Below are 19835 nucleotides of genomic sequence, written 5' to 3' on the forward strand. Positions count from 1 at the left end.
GATTATTATGAGCACGTTTCTTAATAATTTCAGGTACTTTAAGCCTCCCTATGGAGAAGGCAAAATATCAAACGAAGAAATGTTATTTTAGATTTTTCTCTATACTTGCAGCTTTTACTACAGTCTACAATTTTGGGCTTCTGTTGCCGCCTACTGGTTATTCTTTGCTTTTCTCCCACTCTGCCAACAAATTCAACATTTAGTTTACAGAGATGAAGCAAAGAAAGAAACAAGTTATTACTCCAAATCCCCAGTGAAATGCAGATTTATTTCCCCTTGTAAATTAATTGCTGCCAGATGTAACAACATTTTCATGGACTCACAAGGGACGGCATCTCACCAAAGAACATTTTGAAATGTATTGTTCCACTGACTGTCGTCACTGTGGGAGTTTGCAGATAATTGCATTTTGAACCCTTCTCTAAGAGGCAGCATGGCCAGTCTCTTGCAAAGCCCTGAGAGACTTTCTTTGCTTCCTAAATAGCCGCATCGCTCTCCTACATCAAAACCAGCAGTTTTATGTTCAGAAAACAAATTGGGGGGCGGGAAAACAGAAACTCTACAATGTTCCCTAAAAAACAGAACCATGTATGGAGAATAAACCAGGGTGAGAGGCTGGATGCTTGCTCATGTCTCAAGTCCAGCTCATATGCAAAAAGAACGTACTAGATAAGCCCATATGATTGGCATGTGGCATACAGCTATGGATTATCCAGGCTCGGTAACAAGCCTTGCCCAATCAAAAGAGCAGTTATCTTCTGCACTCACGGAAACTATGTGTGCGGGCCCCATTTCAAAACCACCGTGAGCAGAGATTTCCAAACATTCTGCCTTCAAGGCAGCCAGTGTCCACTTGTGAATATGAACTCCTGTTTCAATGTTGGGGACTCTAGGACACGTTCTAGACAGTCCACAAGAACACTGGTCAGGGCAAAAGGGCATCTCCTACATAAAGTGAGCTTGAACCCTAGAGCAAAAGTCTTCCATGGCTACATATTGAACAGAAAGACTCCTAGCTAGCTGGAAGGGTGCCTTTAAGCAAAAACCATTCCACCATTAGGGATGGTGGTGGGAAGTGCAAGTCATGTCCAACTTATGGAGACCCCATGAGGGACCTCAAGACAACAGAAGCTCGGGGATGGATTGCCACTGCCTGCCTCTGAGCAGCAACCCAGGACTTCCGCGGTGGTCTCCCATCCAATATTAACCAGGGCTGACCCTGTTTAGGTCACTGTTTAGGAAGTCTGATGAGATCGGGCCAGCCTGGCCCATCCAGGTCAGGGTTTATCTGCTGTTACTGATCTTCTAAACAAGGGTTTCCTAATAATTCTCAGAGGCACTCCAAAAGACCATCTGAAAGTCATCGTACCAAGGAAAACAAGCTCCTCTCTAAGTAGAACATACCTGAAAATGATGTTTCCAGCACGATCACACTTCCATGCCTTGATTAGCGCAAAATCTCCTGTGATCGACTTCTCCATAATGTAGTGACGGCCATCAAACTCCCTTACCTAAAGTAAACACAACCCACCAAAAGGTCAAAGATTTTGCCCTCTAAAATGAGGCTGCTTAAGACACTAGTGGAGAAAAGAAAGAGCATGTAATTCAACTGGAGGGGACGCAATCTTCTGGGCTGGAGCCCCAGGTTCCTTTGTTTCCCTTGCTTGTAGATATAATGGTTGGGTGTCAAAACTGTGACAGCCAATGGGATGTAGTAGACCTACAGTGGATGTGGGGCCACTTAATTTCAAGACCTCAAGATGAGGACTTGGGCAAATCAGTCACTACCTCACAGGCTGCCATGGTAATAACCATGTTATATCAGTCCAGCCACTTAAGGAGACAATGGTACTAACCATGACTTGTATTCGAAAGGCATTTCTCAAAAGACAGCATAATTGCATAATTCACTGTTCCCATGGTAAAGCCTTGAATGAACCATTCCAGAAAAGAGAGAGCTGCAAGTAAGGGCTAGGATTGAAACAAGTGGTTTATAGTTCATTACATGTCATTGCAGCCAAAGGTCCAATCAGTGGCGATGGGGAGCTATTTCAAACCCTTGACAAGGAGCAGGGGCAGGGATGCAACAAGTGTCAGCTGGGATCAAGTTTAGACTAGTTACTTAAAATGTATTGTTTGGCTCTTCTGAAGACTTTGAGGCTTCCTGCTCAAACTTGAAACTCAGACACAAGCCGCAACATGGAAACAAATTACGAATGCCATACCATCATCAGGAACCAGGCAAAGGGGGGGGGGGGGGGAGAAGTGTTTTACAATTCTGAAACTTGATAAAGTCTACAAATAGATGGAAAAGTATTCTCTGCATTCTCATGTACTTGGTTCAGATGATATTTGTCCCTTGCCTGCTTTTCTAAATGTGGTAGGGTAGTGACAACATCACACTTAGCCTTATATAGGTATTACCTTCCATTAGGATGAAAACACACACACTAAATAGAGGTCACAAACTTCCCAGTTCTGCAGGGCCTGCAAGACACAGCTTTTCCTCCAGGTCTTTGATTGAGGCCAGGGTGAGTAAGATCTGGGCCCTGCACTGCACTAATCAGGTCATCAGGTCACCTGATGTTGTTCCCCCTGAGGTAATAGTGTGAAGTGTGTGAGCTGGGAAGAAGGTTTTTTTTGTCACCATTAAGGACATGTTTTAATGGGGGGTTTATTATTATTTTATGGTGTTTTAATGTGGGAGATTGTTATTACCTGCCATGCACCACTGTGTGGGAGTGTCAGGTTATACACACACACACACACACACAAACAAACAGATCATGCTGCTGCATTTCAGATTTTTTCTAGGAGAATTAATTGTGATGATCAGGCCTGCACATTTTAGAGTTTACACGCATGCACTCTATTCTATTATTCCTCAGATGTGTACCCCACTGTTCCTCTGTAGAGGGCATACATCTCCAATGCTGCCACCAACTCTCTGTGAAGCATATCAGAATGAAAGATTGCCATGACTCAAGGTCAACCAGTGACCTTCAAGGAAGACTACTGTGGGCAAGGAAGACTACTGTGATCTCGCTACTCTACCAATGCAGGAAAGAGAACCATGCCACCAAGGATTTTATGGAGAGAGCATTCCAAGTCAATTTTGAAGAAAACTGGGGAAGATAAGAGAGAAGGCAGCTTTCATAAACGTGTTGGATTCAAGAAAAAGTCTGGGAGGAATCAGTGGGACTTGTTCAGAGTGTCCGTGATTTTCTCGTTGAAATATCTAAATGACAATTTCTCACTCTGGACTGTATCTCTCATTTTTAAGGAGAAAGAGAAAACAGAATTGAGCAAACACTCATCTTTCTAGGACTTGACTGAAATCAAAAGAAGCAAAGCTAATAATGGCATTTTTGCGTTGCTTACATGGAACCAATCACGCTGGCGTTTGATGATCTAGCCAGATGTTGCCCAAGGCCCCCTCTATTTATCAACACCATCCCACATGGCTTTAAGTTCACGCATGTCCCACTGTCCACAGCCCAGTATGTTTCGGGAGGCCCCTTTTCTTGTTTTAACCAGTGGGAAAGCTGGTTGGATTCCACCCAGTGTCCATTCCCTAAGAGCTGATTTAATGACCTGTCATGGGATGAAAGCCTACACCAGGGGTGGCAAACTGTGGCCCTCCAGATGTCCATGGACTACAATTCCCATGAGCCCCTGCCAGCATTCACCACCATAAAACACACATTCACACCTCAAAGGATGCTGTACCTCTCTTGGTTCACTGGCCAGGATGACAGTACCATCCTTGTTGTATTTGATTGGGGCCCCTCCTTCTTGTACCAAGGTTCCATAGCCGGTGCTGGTGTAGAAAGCTGGAATTCCTGCCCCTCCTGCTCGAATCCGCTCAGCAAGCGTTCCCTAGCAGGAGAGAAATTGAGGAGAAGGTAGCAGCTTTGGTTGACTGAAAGAACATCCTCGGGACCCCCGCAACCGCCCCCCAGCCCAGCTCCCCGACAATAGAAAATGACTTTTCTTCTCACATGTCTGTAAAAATATCCTTCTGCATAAGCAAGCAGCTAGCGCCACCTGCTGGTCTTCATGAAAAGTCTCACAGCCACAAGCTGTCATTCAAAGTAAAGTAAAGGTAAAGGTATCCCCTGTGCAAGCACCGAGTCATATCTGACCCTTGGGGTGGCGCCCTCCAGCGTTTTCATGGCAGACTCAATACGGGGTGGTTTGCCAGTGCCTTCCCCAGTCATTACCATTTACCCCCCAGCAAGCTGGGTACTCATTTTACCGACCTCGGAAGGATGGAAGGCTGAGTCAACCTTGAGCCGGCTGCTGGGATCGAACTCCCAACCTCATGGGCAGACAGTTTCAGACAAGATTTCTACCGCTTACCACTCTGCGCCACAAGAGGCTCTTGTCATTTCAAAGTACATGTAAGCAATTCTTATGAAGGTTAATTCCCCCAAAGGTGCGTGAGGATCATAGAATCCAAGTCCCTGAATGGCACTGGCTGAACTGCTCTGGGGTCACAAAGACTCTTTGCATAAATAATTAAATGCAGATGAGGCAAAGAAATCATGACAAGCAGAACAGCCAGAAGTCAAGGAAGATTTCACGAGAGAGATATAATTGCACAAGCACATGTGCACATGGTATGCTGACGGGCTCTTAGACTGGTTATAAATCCCATACTGAACTTTCCCTGAACCTTTGCGAAGCAGAATTGTTTCATGACCTACTTTAGTCACATTAAGCTGCTTTGTATCAAGTCAAACCACTGGCCAGGATTACTGGCTATGCGTTATTTACATCTGACCTAACCTTGTCCTCTTACATGGAGAATTCACACTTGAAAGATTCATGGTAGAATTCACATGAAACCTCCCTGTCTCAGATCACCAGCAGGGGTTTTCTGCCACTGCTTGGTACAGGAGGAGGAGGAAAAAAAAATAGTGGTCTGATGTCACTTCCAGTAAAAACACAGAAGTGGTGTCCACCTCTCTATGGTTTTACAAAAGAATTTCCAGCAATTCCTAGAGAGGCATGAAGTCACTTCCATGTTTGCACTGAAAGTGAAGATCATATATTCACCATTGGAAGATCACATATTCACTATTCTTCCCACCACACAGATAACCTCATGTGTAACATGCCATTATTTATCCAGCCATGTACATGCGTGTGTGTGTGGGGGGAGTGTTAGGTGCCACCAAGTCACAGCTGACTTATGGCAACACTGTGAATAATGTCCTCCAAACATCCTATCATTAACAGTCTTGCTCAGGTCTTGCAAACTAAGGTCTTTGGCCTCCTTCATTGGGTCAATCCATAACATGTTGGGTCTTCCCCCCCTCCTGATGTTTTCATCTTTTCCGAGCATAATTGTCTTTTTCAGTGACTCTCGTCTTCTCACAATGTGACCCCAGAGTACAATGGCCTCAGTTTAGACATTTTAACTTCTAGGGGGAGGTCAAGCTTGATTTGATCTTGTTATTGTTAGGTGCGAAGTTGTGTCCGACCCATCGCGACCCCATGGACAATGATCCTCCAGGCCTTCCTGTCCTCTACCATTCCTCGGAGTCCATTTAAGTTTGCACCTACTGCTTCAGTGACTCCATCCAGCCACCTTGTTCTCTGTCGTCCCCTTCTTCTTTTGCCCTCAATCACTCCCAGCATTTGATCTAGAACCCACTTATTTGTCTTCTTGGTGGTCCTAAGACTCTCCCTCCAATACCCCATGTCAAATGAATTATCGTTCTTCTTGTCAGCTTCCCTCATGGTCCAACTTTCTTTCACACACATGATTGGGAATACTATATCCAGCCACCTACAAATTAATCATGCCATTTCCCCCTTAAGAAAGAGAAAATTCATGAAATAAATGTCTGCTTGAAGCCCCAGCATTCTCTGCATCAGTAGAAAATACAGCTGTCCCTCCACTATGTAGAGTTTCTTGCTGGCTGGGCTTTGTCAGCCAGGAAAATTCAGTGCTAAAATCCTTGATTTGCCACCAACCTGGGATAACTAGAGAAAATAACTGACCAAATGGAACCTGAACGATTATTATTTGTGACTTCCTACATTCACAATCTTGAATGCACCTGAGGAAATTGATGGGAAGAAACGATCAGCACTTTAGCTGCCATCCATGTTTATGCATAATCTTGTAGAGGTGCCTGCATGCAGGAATCACTTAGACATGCAAATTGCTTCCACAGACTATGAACACCTGCAGTACTCAGACAGATTGCACATTTACAAGCTATATTTCTGTGGACAGCCAGACACCACCACAATTTGCAGAAACGACCCACTAAACAGAAACTGTTGCATATCAATGGGCTTTGAATTCACAGGCTTAACATCACGTGGGCCATCAATCCTCTCCAGTCACCCTCCCTTTCTTCAGGGCTGGACATATGTTCCCAGCCACTAGCCAATCTGTAGGCCAAATAGAAGATAACTGGGGTGGGGTGGAATGGGGATTGGGTTGGGAGTTTTAATTATAAGATGTTCTAAATTTTGATTATGAATGTTTTAATTATTTTGTAAACCACCCTGAGCCCCCTTGTGGAGAAGGGTGGTCTATAACTCTAATAATAAAATTTTAAAAAATAAATTAAAAACATGATATCGGTAACAACTTTTAAATATATTTCAGGACCAATGACCATAAAATAAATATATAATTTTAAAACCTTAAATGGAATAATGCTTTAAGCAAACTGGCATCTCTTCACATGCCCCTTGGAAGATTGCTCCAGGGTTATCCTAAGATCCTGTACTGCAGGGGTAAGTCAACCTGTGGTCCTCCAGATGTTCATGGACTACAATTCCCATGAGCCCCTGCCAGCAAATGCTGGCAGGGAGTCATGGGAATTGTAGTCCATGAACATCTGGAGGACCACAGGTTGACTACCCCTACTGTACTGCACTGAACTTCTTAAAGAGTAATCCTTGAACATCCTTTCTAAGGAAGAAGCCAAGAATCAACCCTGCCTCCCACATAGTCACCCCCCTAGGGTAGCATTTTACCTGCGGTGTAAGCTCAACTTCCAGTTCTCCACATAAATACTGCCGCTCAAATTCTGCATTCTCTCCAACATAGGATGATATCATGCGCTTGATTTGCTTGGTTTGAAGTAAAAGTCCGAGCCCAAAATTGTCTACCCTGCATGGGAAACAGCAATTAGACAACAGTCACTGGAAGAGAACAGCCACAAAATGTGAAGGGGTGTGTGGGGTTTGTGTGTGTGTCTCTTTTATCGCAAGTATTCAAAAGTTGAACCGGCCTCACATTGACTGCTTATTTCTGGCTGCAAAGTCAGTTCTGGCTTATTAAATTAAAACAAGCACGGCCTGTCATTGAGGCAGTTCCCAAAATGCCCTATCATAACGGTGAGGGGGAGATGTAGGTATATCAATTGGCATCCTCCAATTACACAACTGATCTCCAGTGATCAGTCCCCCTGGGGGAAATGGCTGCTTTGGAGGGTAGACTCTATAGCAGGGGTAGTCAAACTGCAGTCCTCCAGATGTCCATGGACTACAATTCCCAGCAGCCCCCTGCCAGCATTCGCTGGCAGAGGGCTCCTGGGAATTGTAGTCCATGGACATCTGGAGGGCCGCAGTTTGACTACCGCTGCTCTATAGCATGGTACCATGGTGAAGTCCCTCCCCAAAGCCCTCCTCAGACTCCACCTCCAAATCTCTAGGGATTTTCCAGCCCACAGTGGACAACCGTTTCTGCTCATGATCTCCACCATCTAGAATTGTGCATGAGTAACTCAACAGTAGCTCACATACGGCCTCCAAAGTAATTTTATCTGGCCTCCCAGCAGCTACCTTAGGGTTTCTTCAACATGCAGTAAACGTTTGTCCAGAGTTTTACCAGTAAAGGGATTGGGTGTTCAAATTGCAAGAAAAATGGGTATTGAATAGTACAGGTTTTTCATAAAAAGGCCTGGCTATGCCTCTTAGCTATTCCCTATAAGTGTGATGCTAAAATATTCCCTGACTATTTATGAGGCAGCCCGTCTGTCTAGAGCACCACTAGTCTTCTGGGCCCATACACCGTGGGAGGAGGTTTTAATATTGTTTATGGAACATTTATTTTATTTACTTCATGGATGACAGCTGGAGTTAGCAGGCCTTGTAAAACCATAGACTTCCCAGTGATTCCTAGAACACCGTGACATCACTTCCAAGTTTTCCTCAAAACTGGCATCACGTTATATGCAATGCCAGCTTTTTTCTTTATCTTGCTGCCACCAAAGTAGGAAACCTGGCATCTTTCTGTTTATAGCCCACCTTTCTCACCGAGACCCAAAATAAATTCCATTTCCCCTGATACACCAAATACACAAAGCAGGTAGCGAATTAACATGCTTCCCAGCCATACTCTCCAAATCCCCAAATACTGTATCATGTGCTTCAAAACAATCTTCTTGGTTTATTATTCAGAATCATGGAAACCAGAAACACAGGATAATAAATGCAGTCCACAGAACTGTGAAGGAAAGCTCCATGCACCTTTTCTGTCTGCATCAAGAACTCAGAAGGGTTGGGAAACTGTAATTAGTGAGAGGTCAGGAACAGATTTATTAACCATTAAGAGATTTCTGCCTCAGATTACCAAGGGCTCCTGTGATCCTGCATCAGCAATACCAGGCCTGACTAGAAGGAGAATTAGGACTCAAATTGAGATGTCACATGCTCCTGGATTCACGTAGGAGTTCCAGGCTACCAGCTACAAATTGACAGAAATTAAAACCAGACAAAGGCCTGTAGCCATGAAGGTCACTGGCAAAACTAGAGTAGAATATTTGTTGGGACTCTCTTAACACTTCTCTATTGCAGCCACACCACTGAAAGGCATGATTGTTTCTGAGGCAATTGTTCTTCAGGAAGTGCCATTTCTAAAAGAATGAAATGAACTTTTTAAAGGAAAGAAGTCGTTCAACTGCCGCTCAGCAGTGCAAATATCACAGTAAGCAGTGTACCGAGTTTGATAATGGCGTTGAGTACCTGCTTTTTATGCAAACAATTTCTTTCACTTTACACACAAATCCATCATTGCTTTATGATCTGCTTTATAGCCATCTAGAGCAAATATCATCCTCCTAGAATCTACATAAAATCTGATGGTTAGAGAGACCTTGCTCATTTTCCTGGAACATGGGGTGGGTGTCACATTGGGGAAGAACCACATGTAACATGTGTAAGAACCAGCTGTGGCTCTCCAACCACTGAATGAGTATCACTAATCTGTACTCTAACCCAAAACAACTGGCAAGCAGATAGTTAACAAATTGCACTATATCCAAGATGTTTAAAAACTACTTGTCTCCTTATGCTCCATGCAGGGCACTTTGCTCTGCGGGTACTAGGCCCTTGGACCTAGAAAAATACATCTGACCTCAACCTCGGCCAGAGCCTTTTTGGTCCTGGCCCCAACCTGGTGGGATGAGCTCCTGGGAGAGCTGTGGGCCCTGATGGAGCTGCCAAAGTTCTGTAGGGCCTGTAAAATGGAGCTCTTCCACCAGGTCTTTGGTTGAGGCCAGGACTAAGATTTATGGGTCCTCCTCAGCCTACGTTCTAGCATCGAGCACACCCACCTTGGTGGATGGCTGCAGGTGGGAGGAGAGATTTAGCCGTCTTTTGCATTATGTTTGGTTTTATGAGGTTGGGGTTTTAATGACTTTTATGTGTGATGTAACCCACCTCAAGTCTTTGGTGAGAGGCAAGCTAAAAATCTCATTAATGGACGGACGGACGGACAGAGAGAGGGAGGGACACTATTTCAAATCATTTCCCCATGACAGATGTCAGTATAGCCAAGCAAGCAATAACTATAGGTATAAAGGCTTAGAGCAGGAAAGAAATGGGGGTAGGGGAAATCTTTTCTTTTCCTCCAGGAACTTCTCTCATAGTTTTCACAGTGGGAATTTCAGGGGGCTTCTTTCAGAACAAGTGAAATGCTTTCTAAGGCAAGGTTTTATTCAGACAAAATGTATAACAGCATGCTCTCAGCAACACATGTCTGCAAACTCTACTTAGGATGGTTTCTGTCGCTTGACCGTGCTTAGCATTTTTTAAATTTGTATGCCGAGTCACATGTTACAACCTAGTGCTGCCAGTCACAATAGTCAGAAGTCCAGTGAGTTGAAATGTAATAGGACTGGGTTCATCTGTACTTGTCACAAAGTGTTCTTATGCAGCAGAGTAAGCTTGGAAAATTGCGTGGCTGTTTCCATTCCTCCTTTGCAGTCTGCGTGCAACCTTGTCAACAAAGTTTGACTCCTTAAAAAGCCTTCATATTTTGGAAATAGCAGGACAAGCTGACCTCCCATACGCACTTGCTAAAGACCAGACCACAAATATGTCAATTCAAAAATTGAAAAAATGTATAAGACTGTTTAAAAATTAATTTAACAAGTTGTGCTGTGTATAAAAGAGGACTTGAATACACATGTGTGTGTATTCCCTAGCTATAGTTACATTACTCTGCAGTCTCAGTCTACATAGTAGTGTAGTGCACAGAAGAAATGTGTGTAAACAAATCCACTGAAATGGAGAGGATTGCAAAAGCAGATCTTTGCAAAAGTTAACTAAACTACTTTTTTGATCCAAAATTTTCAATATGCTGTAATTCCTCTCTCTCTGACCAAAGAAATCTGTTTTTTTCTCTTGCAAAGTGAAAATTTAATCTGCCAGCCTACATTCTGTAGCACTCAAAACAATCTGTGGCTGAATATCAACTTTTTTCTTTTAGCAGGGGAAACGGGCAAAATGCTAACCTTTCTAGCTGTGACAACCCTATTTAGATGAGCATACAAAAGGAATACACAGAAGGCTCTCTACAGAAAAGTAACTGGAATTGTTATTAACCACTTGATCCCTACAGCCAAACTCTGCAAATGAAAGATTTTTAGATGATTCTGGATCAGTTGGATGCTCATGGAAAGTTCACAAGCAGGTTAAAAATGGATATTTACACACACACACCCCTTTTAATCTCTAACATATGACAAAAATATATGCTTCCTGAAAATAGAGGTTCTACTCTAATCCGTCATGGCTAATAAACCTAATCATGGAGGACTAAGTCTTTTTGAGCAGGGGTAGTCAACCTGTGGTCCTCCAGATGTTCATGGACTACAATTCCTATGAGCCCCTGCCAGCAAAAAGTCTATGAACATCTGGAGGACCACAGGTTGACTACCCCTGCTCAAAAGGACCTGGCACTTTCTCCCATTCATACTCTACACTTATAAAAGAACACAGAGGAACATTTCCTCTCCTCATTTCTATGAGTTCTTGTTACACTTGCTTCTGTTACTCTCTCCAGTCACCCTCGTTCAAGTTTTGTAATGACCCTGCATGAACTTTTCACAGGCATCAGAAGCAATATAGGAACAGGCTGATCCAGCTCTTGGGAATGTTGAGACCAGTGCCAGCACCAACTGGTACAAAATTAAAAATAGCTTACTTGGAAAACTGGCAATGCCGCCACAGTGACCTGATGAACCGTCTTATCCCTTTTTGCCCAGTCACTGTGCTCATATAGAATCACAGAATCATAGAGTTGGAAGGGGTCATACAGGCCATCTAGTCCAACCCCCTGCTCAACGCAGGATCAGCCCTAAGCATCCTAAAGCATCCTATAGTAAGCAAGCTTATAACAAATTACTAACGAAAGAAAAGGGGGAAAACCCCTAGGCTTGCAACAAGCCTAGGTTATTTTGTGTTCGTCTTGGTCTAACACACACACTTGTGAATCGCAAGGTTCTTGCAGAATGAAAAATTCTTGGGATGCAACATTTGCATAGTGTTGCATAAACAGGCAAAATATGCAAAACAAGGCACTGTGCGCCAAAGCAAATTCCAAATTTTACAAAACCAAAGAACTCACTAAGGCTGTTCGTTCCACGGCTGAGGACAGAGAAAGGTGAACAGCCTCTGAGCAGTCAGACTGGCTCTGCCATAATCACAGTCTGTTACCAAATCTCGTTTTCGAAGATCATCTCAAGGGATTAGGGGGGGGGGAGATTAAAGAGAAAGGATACCAGGCTCCAATAGAACTTTGCCATAAGTAGTTTCCCAGGCATTGATACAGAGCACAATAATAATAATAATTTTACTTTTATAGCCCGCCCTTCTCTGTTACCTTAGGGTGGGTAACAATAGGCACTATTCACTGCCATAGCCATGTCTTCATGGCCATCACTAAAAAGGGATCAGACAGATTGATGGAAGACAGGTCCACCTATAGCTACTACCCATGTTCTACTAGTCCTACAAGGTAACTGATTAGCCATTGTATAAAACTAGATGCTGGATGAGATGGACCACTGTTCTGATTCAGTAAGGCTAGCTTTATGTTGCATTTTTAAATACAGTATTATGTCCTTTCTGGCCATTCCATTGGGATAGCCACAGCTGCTCATGGGGGAGACTCAGGTTCAGTTTTCCCAATCTGCCATCAAGTTCACTTGGTGACCTTGGTCCAGTCACTCTCTCATCCTAACTCATCTCACAGTGGGCTCAGAGGATGAAAACGGAGGATGGCATAAAGATGTACACCCTTGTAGCTCCTCAAAGGCAGTGTGGGATAAAAATGTACCAAATGAAAAGTGAAAACTCAGACCATACAGGACATTAAAGATCAGCACCGGCATTTTGATTGTTTCTGAAGCAAAAAACAACAGCCAGCATATGGCTTGGAAAATTGGCATGATTAACTTCCTATAGGACATCACATCTGCAACCAGTCTAGCTGCCCCCATTCCAGACCAGTTAAAGCTTCTAAAGCAGCTCTATATGCATCACGTTGCAATAATCCAACTACCAAGTAACCAGAGCTTGGACAACTGTGCCTAAAACCTAGTCCTCAAGGAAGGGCTGCAGTTGGTGAACCAGTCAAAGATAAAACACAACACAGAAGAGATCTCAGCAGTCGTCAGCATCTTGGATTGAAAACCAACAACAAGTCAACACTTGCTCTTTAAAAATTCACATTATCCCACTTTGGTCTTATCTTGATGGAACTTTCACAGGTTGCCGTTCAGCCAAACAATCACCTCTGCCAATCTCTAATTCACTTATTCTCGTACCTAGTACCAATATCACACCTGCTGATTAGTTACTTTTTTTGTTCTGATACAAATTAATGCTTCAAAAATGTCTCGAAGTAATGAAATCCCAACTCTCCTTCTCTGTTTTTAAAAATAATATCTGTATCTGTGTGTATCTACATAGAATCATCTTTAACACAGCCCCGCGGCGCCGCGGCGCCGCGGACTAAATAAAAGAGTAAGGGCTCCGAAGGCGGGCCCTGTCCGGGATGAGGAAGGGTGCCGATAGGCCCCTTCCCCTGGACTGACCAGCGGAGGGCCCAATCGGGAGGCGCAAAGCGCCTCCCGATTGGCCCCTCCGCTGGTCAGTCCACCCCCAAGCTGCCAATCAGCAGCCGCGCACAGCGCGGCTGCTGATTGGCTGCTTGCCCGGCCACAAACCAATTGGGAGGCGCAAAGCGCCTCCCAACCCGCCCCACCCCCCCACCAGAGCTTCCCTTCGCTCCGGCGGCCCTTACTTTGCTGGCCGCCGAGAGCGAAGGTAGGCTCCCTGGCCCCTGCCCCGAAAACGGCTCGCCTTTAAAACACTGGCCAAGCCCCGGGAAAGGCGCTCTGTGGCTCCAGGAGCCGCGGAGCGCCTTCCCCGGGGCTTGCCCAGCGTCTTAACGCGTCCCCACCGCCTTTAAAATGCTCCCCAAGGCTTGGGGCCTGGGGAACATTTTGCTACATGGGCGTGAGGGGAAGCAAACCCTCCTCTAGGGCCCGCTGTATTTTTTTGACAGCAGGCTCTACTGCTAGTAGAATAATAGAGCTGGAAGGGACCTCATGGGTCATGTAGTCCAATCCCCTGCACTATGCAGGACACTCACAACCTTATCGCTCATCCACTGTAACCTGCCACCCCCTTGAGCCTTCACAGAATCAGCCTCTCCGTCAGATGGCTATCCAGCCTCTGTTTTAAAATGTCCAAGCTACATGATCAAGCTATTGTAAACTATGATTAAACTACATATCCACAGGGTTCCATAGCAAGCACTTTTGAAAATAATAGTATAAATCAGCATATTATAAAAGTGAAAAGGACCACTGAAGGTTGTACAGAATGTCTCAATTTTGTAGTGGGTTCCTGAAATCTCAATATTTCGCAAGTATTACAGTAATTTCACTCATTAATTGTACCGCTTCTGAAACATCGGGATTCTCTAGCTGAAAATACCCTTACTATTACGAAACAATAAGTTGTGAAGTTTCCAGCAACGATGCTCAAATTGGATAATGAACACTGACTGAAAGTGTTTTAATGGTGGAAGAAGCAGGTTTATCTTATCACGCAGGTTACACTGTCAATAGAGATACTGATAAACGATGGGGAAACTTGATTAATGTTTAACCCACAAACAGTTAACACTCAAGGAAAGAAAGTTGGGACTGAAAGCCTCATTTGCCCTTAGACACTACAAAGCAAGCCCCCAAAATCCCTCTGGTATTTTGACTGTGACACTTGCTATTCTGATACCAGACGTTCTACAGGGCAATGATAGTGCACAATAGGTATAATGATAATTTCCACACTGAACTGGCGTGAAATCAGCACCCTGAACACATGGACTTGGATTTCATCAAAAATTTCTGGGGAGAGAAGGAATTCCTTTCACAAAACATGACTTTCATGCCTCCCACTGTTGGTGTAGGTCGAAATGCCCTGTAGAACACTGCTCCTAGCGATGGGAGACCCCCAGAAACTGGTTACGGGAGGGGAAATCCGCCATTGGCTGGGAGGGAATTAACAAAAATCACTCCATCTTTCCATCTGTAGAAATTTAGGTGGCTACTGTGCATTGTCACAATCGATGCTCATCATCTCCCCAATTTCCACCTCATGCCTACTACTCCTCTGCACATCACACCTAATCCAATTACACCTGCCATTGTCACTTACCTGCTGTCATTTTGCTTCTGAATTCACTCTACTTTCCAAGATACAAGGATAGATGGACTCACATGCTAGCTGTGTCTGAAGAACTGAGCTGTGACTCATGAAAGCTCACACCTTGCCACAAATTTTGTTAGTCTTTAAGGTGCTACTGGACTCTTGAACTTTTCTATTTCCAGATCACAGCCTGGAGATCCAGAAAAGCGCTCCAGGATTCTGTTCTATCATACACAAATTCTTGCTTACCCTATAGACCTTAAGTTGTGACCTAGTCAGAAAAAAATCACAACTAGACACCACAGCAACCACTGAGCAAATTGCCTAATTGTTGACATTATAAATCACAGGACACATCTTTTAAAGCAGTGGTCCCCAACCTTTTTATTGACAATTTTACTGAGGCCGGGGGGGGGGGGTAGTCTTTTGCTGAGGGACGTCACTGCCGCCGCCTGAGCCCCTGTTCTGCTTGCTTTCCTGCCGGCACCTTTGACTTCCCACCGCCCACTGGGGGGCGCTGCCAGCAACAGCCGCGCAGTGCCACACCAAGGGGGAGCCCCAGCTATGGCACCTGCTGGAGAGCACCAAAGGTGAGCCAACGGCAGAGTGGCAGGGCGGCCCCCGAGGCAGCAGCCGGGGAAGAGGACGAGGAGGAGCTGCGGCCCGGTACCAACTGATCCATGGACTGGTACTGGTCCCCGGACTGGGGGTTGGGGACCGCTGTTTTAAAGCATACACTTTGGGCATCTCCAGTCATTAGGTTTTTCTGGGAGAAAAGTATAATATCAATTTTGTATTAGAATGCTTGCAGACATTGGAGGATGTTTCTCTACTTTTAAACTAACTGCCTCTGTCTTTGAGACTAACCAATGGCCAACAAAAATGGATCCTCTATGCCCTTATTTTGGCTAAAAGACTAAAATGCTCTCTTCCTATAAATCAAAGGATCAAGGACCTTTATCAATATTTGTAAATATAGCATACACCATTGTTTATGGACATATTCTTAGATATTAAATAAATCTTTTATAAAATCATATGAGTAGATCTGCTACAACTGTTGTTGTATTTTTATTTCCACACTATGTGTACAGTTTGTGTGTGTAATTTTTGGGGGGGTTAATTAGTTACTGGGCTTCAAGTCCCCCCTCCCCCTTGTCTTTTTCTGTTTGGGGGATTTTGAGGAAAGAAACTTTTTTAACAAAAATGACTACATATCCTATTAAATCAATCATTTGAAGTTATTCCCAATTAAACCTCACATTGGCCTATTATGCACAGCCTCTGAAATGGTGGCATGGAGAACGCGTAGGAGGAAGAAGCGAAGCAAACCGTAAATGCACGGGATGGAACGCAACGGCGGCAAAACCCAGAGCAGCTGATTATGCACGCGGCCAATCCGGAGCCACTTCTGGTTGCGCCCTGGTCCCGGGAAGCTCCACTTTCTTCCACATGTCGCTAAAGCAGCTTTTTCGGCAGCATACGTTGACTCTGCGCCCGGTTGCCGCCTGCGGTGTGCATTATTGGTGATTTTAGTCGCCACCATTCCACCCCGAATGCGGACCTTCCACTCCGTGCATAATAGGCCATTAACAGTACTCTCAGAACAGATTCACACGTACCCAGCATTGTTACTGACGGCGGTTATCCCTTTCACACCGGTCTTCAATAAAGCTCCTATGAGGTTCTCAGGAATTCCGCAGAGCCCAAAACCTATACAACGGGGAAACAATTGTTTAGTTAGCGACCTACTACATTCTAAAAATCCAAAATGCCACAAAGTCACTAACCCTAACCCAATGCGAGGAACCCACCCCCACCCCATCACCCTGGCTCAGGAAAAGAAGTGTCATAACTCTGGATTTTCAAGCAAGTGCCTGTCCGCACCAGTGCTATATAAAAGACACACACCCCTTCCTAAGTTACCTGGCATGCCCAACAAATCACAGCTGACAAATAAGCCAATCCAGAATTCCTATGCTCATATTAAAATGGCAAATACAAGGATCAAATGTGCGGCCTCTGAAGATTGGACAGTCCAAATTAGTCCCTCATAAACCAGAGTTCTTTCATTCTCATGCCTGTCGTCCGCTACATGAGATGAACAGAAGGAATTCAAAATCTTAAATATAAATGGTTGAAAAATGGGGCTGACCAGATATTAAACTGAGCCTCTCCTATTACGAGAAAAAAGCCTTCTTTCAATTTTTCTCCCCTTCCTAATGGGTCACGTGTAAACCCCACTCTTTTCCCATCCCATTCCTCATGGATTCCTTATCTATACAATGGTGCCCTTCACTTTTCCCCCTATTTTGGAAAAACTGGCTTCTAACATCTCCTCTTCAGTAGCAGAACTATACAGACAATATTTCCTCTCGGTACATTTTGGTCATCCTCAGATGCTGAGCCAGCCTACCGTAGTGGTTAAGAGCAGCGGTCTCTAATCTGAAGAGCTTGGTCTGATTCCTCACTCCTCTTCCACATGCAACCAGTTGAGTGACCTTTAGCTAGTTACAGTTCTGTTAGAGCCATTCTTGCAGAGCGGTACTGTCAGATCTCTCTCAGCCCCACCTATTTCACAGGTTGTCTGTTGTGGGGAGAGGAAGGGCAGGTAAGCTGCTTTGAGACTCCTTTGAGAGGTGAAAAGTGGGGTATAAACCCAACTCCATTTCTTCTTGATCTTCCAGATCAATTCTCTCAGCAATGCAGGTACAAGTCTGAAACCAGCAAGCTACATAAACATACACACTCCCCTAAGTTATCTAGCTTGCCTTAACAGCTCTCACCTTCTGCCTAGATTTCATACAAATTTGTTCTTCTTTAATATGCCAAGAACTCCTTTGCATTTATGTCCCTGTCACCTACTTTCTGAAGGTGCATCTTGACCTAGAAACTTTATAAGCCTATTCTGGAATGTGTTTTATACTTGGTTTGTGACCTAAACGGCACCTATACCTTTTATATCTCAAGGTTGCAAAGAGAAGGATTTGTGCCAGTTATCCAGCTTTATTGGCACAGTTTTATTTATTTATACAAGCTGATGATTTTAAACATTTCAAAACCACCGTCCCACCCAAAGTAGCGAGCAACATTAAAACAAGATTAAAAACACATATAAATAAAAATAAAACAGAGCACAAACAAAAAAACATATGAAGGGAGGAGGAGTGAATTAGAAGGAGTGAGGTATTGCCCGCTGGAGGAAGACAATAGCAGATTAACCGCTTTAAGCAGGAGGGAACGAAATTGATCACTGGAATAGCTGACAGCCATTTCAGTGGTCTGTTTCACTTCAACCTTCTTGGGAGGGATGGCTTGCAGCCATTTAAACTGAACAGATGATGGCCATACCGCCCTGCTCACCTACTAGGTTTAAATGGCCTGAACCCCCAAACCAAATCAGACAAAAGTCTGGGAAACGTTTGAGGGAGGTGCCAATTTCATAGCAAAATCTAGTTAGTACATTGGTTCAAGTCCATCCCTAATCCCATGTGAAGCAGGATCCCTGAGCTATGAGCCTGCTCTTTTAAAGAGAATGCAACCCCATCCAGAACAGGAGCTACTTCACACTAAATGTCAAGGAGGCAAATGTCATAGAGGAAAATACTTCCAACCTGGACAAGTCTAAGAACCGTGGAGTCAAGCGTTACTTACCACCAACAAGGAGTGTTGACCCATTGGGTATGTCTTTTACTGCTTCCACGGGATCAGTATAAAATTTGGTGTTGTAAGAACTGCTGGTGGAGAAATAGCAGCCACACATCTACAAGAGGGGATAAAAGGGGATGGGCAGAAGTGAGTAAAATATTACGTGGCCACGATAATCAAGAATTGCTTGTGTGCTGTGCTAAAAAGACAAAATGAACAAGATGTAGACGTTACAATTCCAAAGATACCTTTTTATTATTTAAAAAGGTAAAGGTATCCCCTGTGCAAGCACTGAGTCATGTCTGACCTTGGGATGACGCCCTCTAGCGTTTTCATGGGAGACTCAATACGGGGTGGTTTGCCAGTGCCTTCCCCAGTCATTACCGTTTACCCCCCAGCAGCAAGCTGGGTACTCATTTTACCGACCTCGGAAGGATAGAAGGCTGAGTCAACCTTGAGCCGGCTGCTGGGATTGAACTCCCAGCCTCATGGGCAAAGCTTTCAGACGGCTGCCTTACCACTCTGCGCCACTACAGGCTCTTTTTTATTATTTACTTATTATTAAATGTCTAGACCACCCCTATCAGCACAGCCGTCTCAGGCCGGTTTACAACAATGTTAAAATACAATACAGTTAAATTATAATACCATTAAAATCAGTTAATACAGTTAATTAGACTAACCAGTTAATTAGACTAAGCAGACAATTGGCAATACCCAATATTTCTTCTGATTAGGGCAGACAATGAGCTATTCGGTTGCGGTGGGGGGAGGCCCGTATTGTTCACTTCCATCCAAGGTGGCCTCAACCATAAGCCTGGCGGAAGAGCTCCGTCTTGCAGGCCCTGTGGAACTATGTTAGTTCCGTTAGGGCCCTGATGCCATCAGGAAGCTCATTCCACCAGGCCTCACATTACGTCCTCAAGGAGAATGTCTGAGGCAGAGGTTCTACCTCTACCAGATTCCTATAACTTTCTTAAGAAAAGAGCAAGCGTCCAGAAGCCCCTTAAAGACTAATAAAATCTGCAGTAAGGGATGAGCTTTCGGGAGCCAATGCTCACTTCTTTAGCCCTTGACCTATAACTTACTTGATGTGGCTATATATCTTTGTAGTATTTTGTAAAGCTCTTACAGCTTTACAGGGGATTTAAAATTTTCACCTAAAAAAGACAGCTCCATATATTTAGATATATAAATTTTTCTCACCAACA

The 19835-nt window shown here is 44.2% G+C and overlaps 1 protein-coding gene across 1 annotated transcript in view; it reads right to left on the bottom strand.

Moving 5' to 3' along the window:
• OXCT1 (3-oxoacid CoA-transferase 1) overlaps positions 1–19835 on the bottom strand; it is a 71454-nt gene that overhangs the window by 41669 nt on the left and 9950 nt on the right. Inside the window, exons 2-6 of the mRNA XM_077347049.1 lie at positions 18631–18739; positions 16599–16689; positions 7006–7141; positions 3730–3879; positions 1405–1511 (exon numbers count right to left, since the gene is read on the bottom strand). Coding sequence (XP_077203164.1) covers positions 1405–1511; positions 3730–3879; positions 7006–7141; positions 16599–16689; positions 18631–18739 — 593 coding nt within the window. The remainder of the gene's footprint in view (positions 1–1404; positions 1512–3729; positions 3880–7005; positions 7142–16598; positions 16690–18630; positions 18740–19835) is intronic.

The sequence above is a fragment of the Paroedura picta genome, chromosome 7, assembly GCF_049243985.1.
Source record: "Paroedura picta isolate Pp20150507F chromosome 7, Ppicta_v3.0, whole genome shotgun sequence".
Lineage (NCBI taxonomy): Eukaryota > Metazoa > Chordata > Lepidosauria > Squamata > Gekkonidae > Paroedura > Paroedura picta.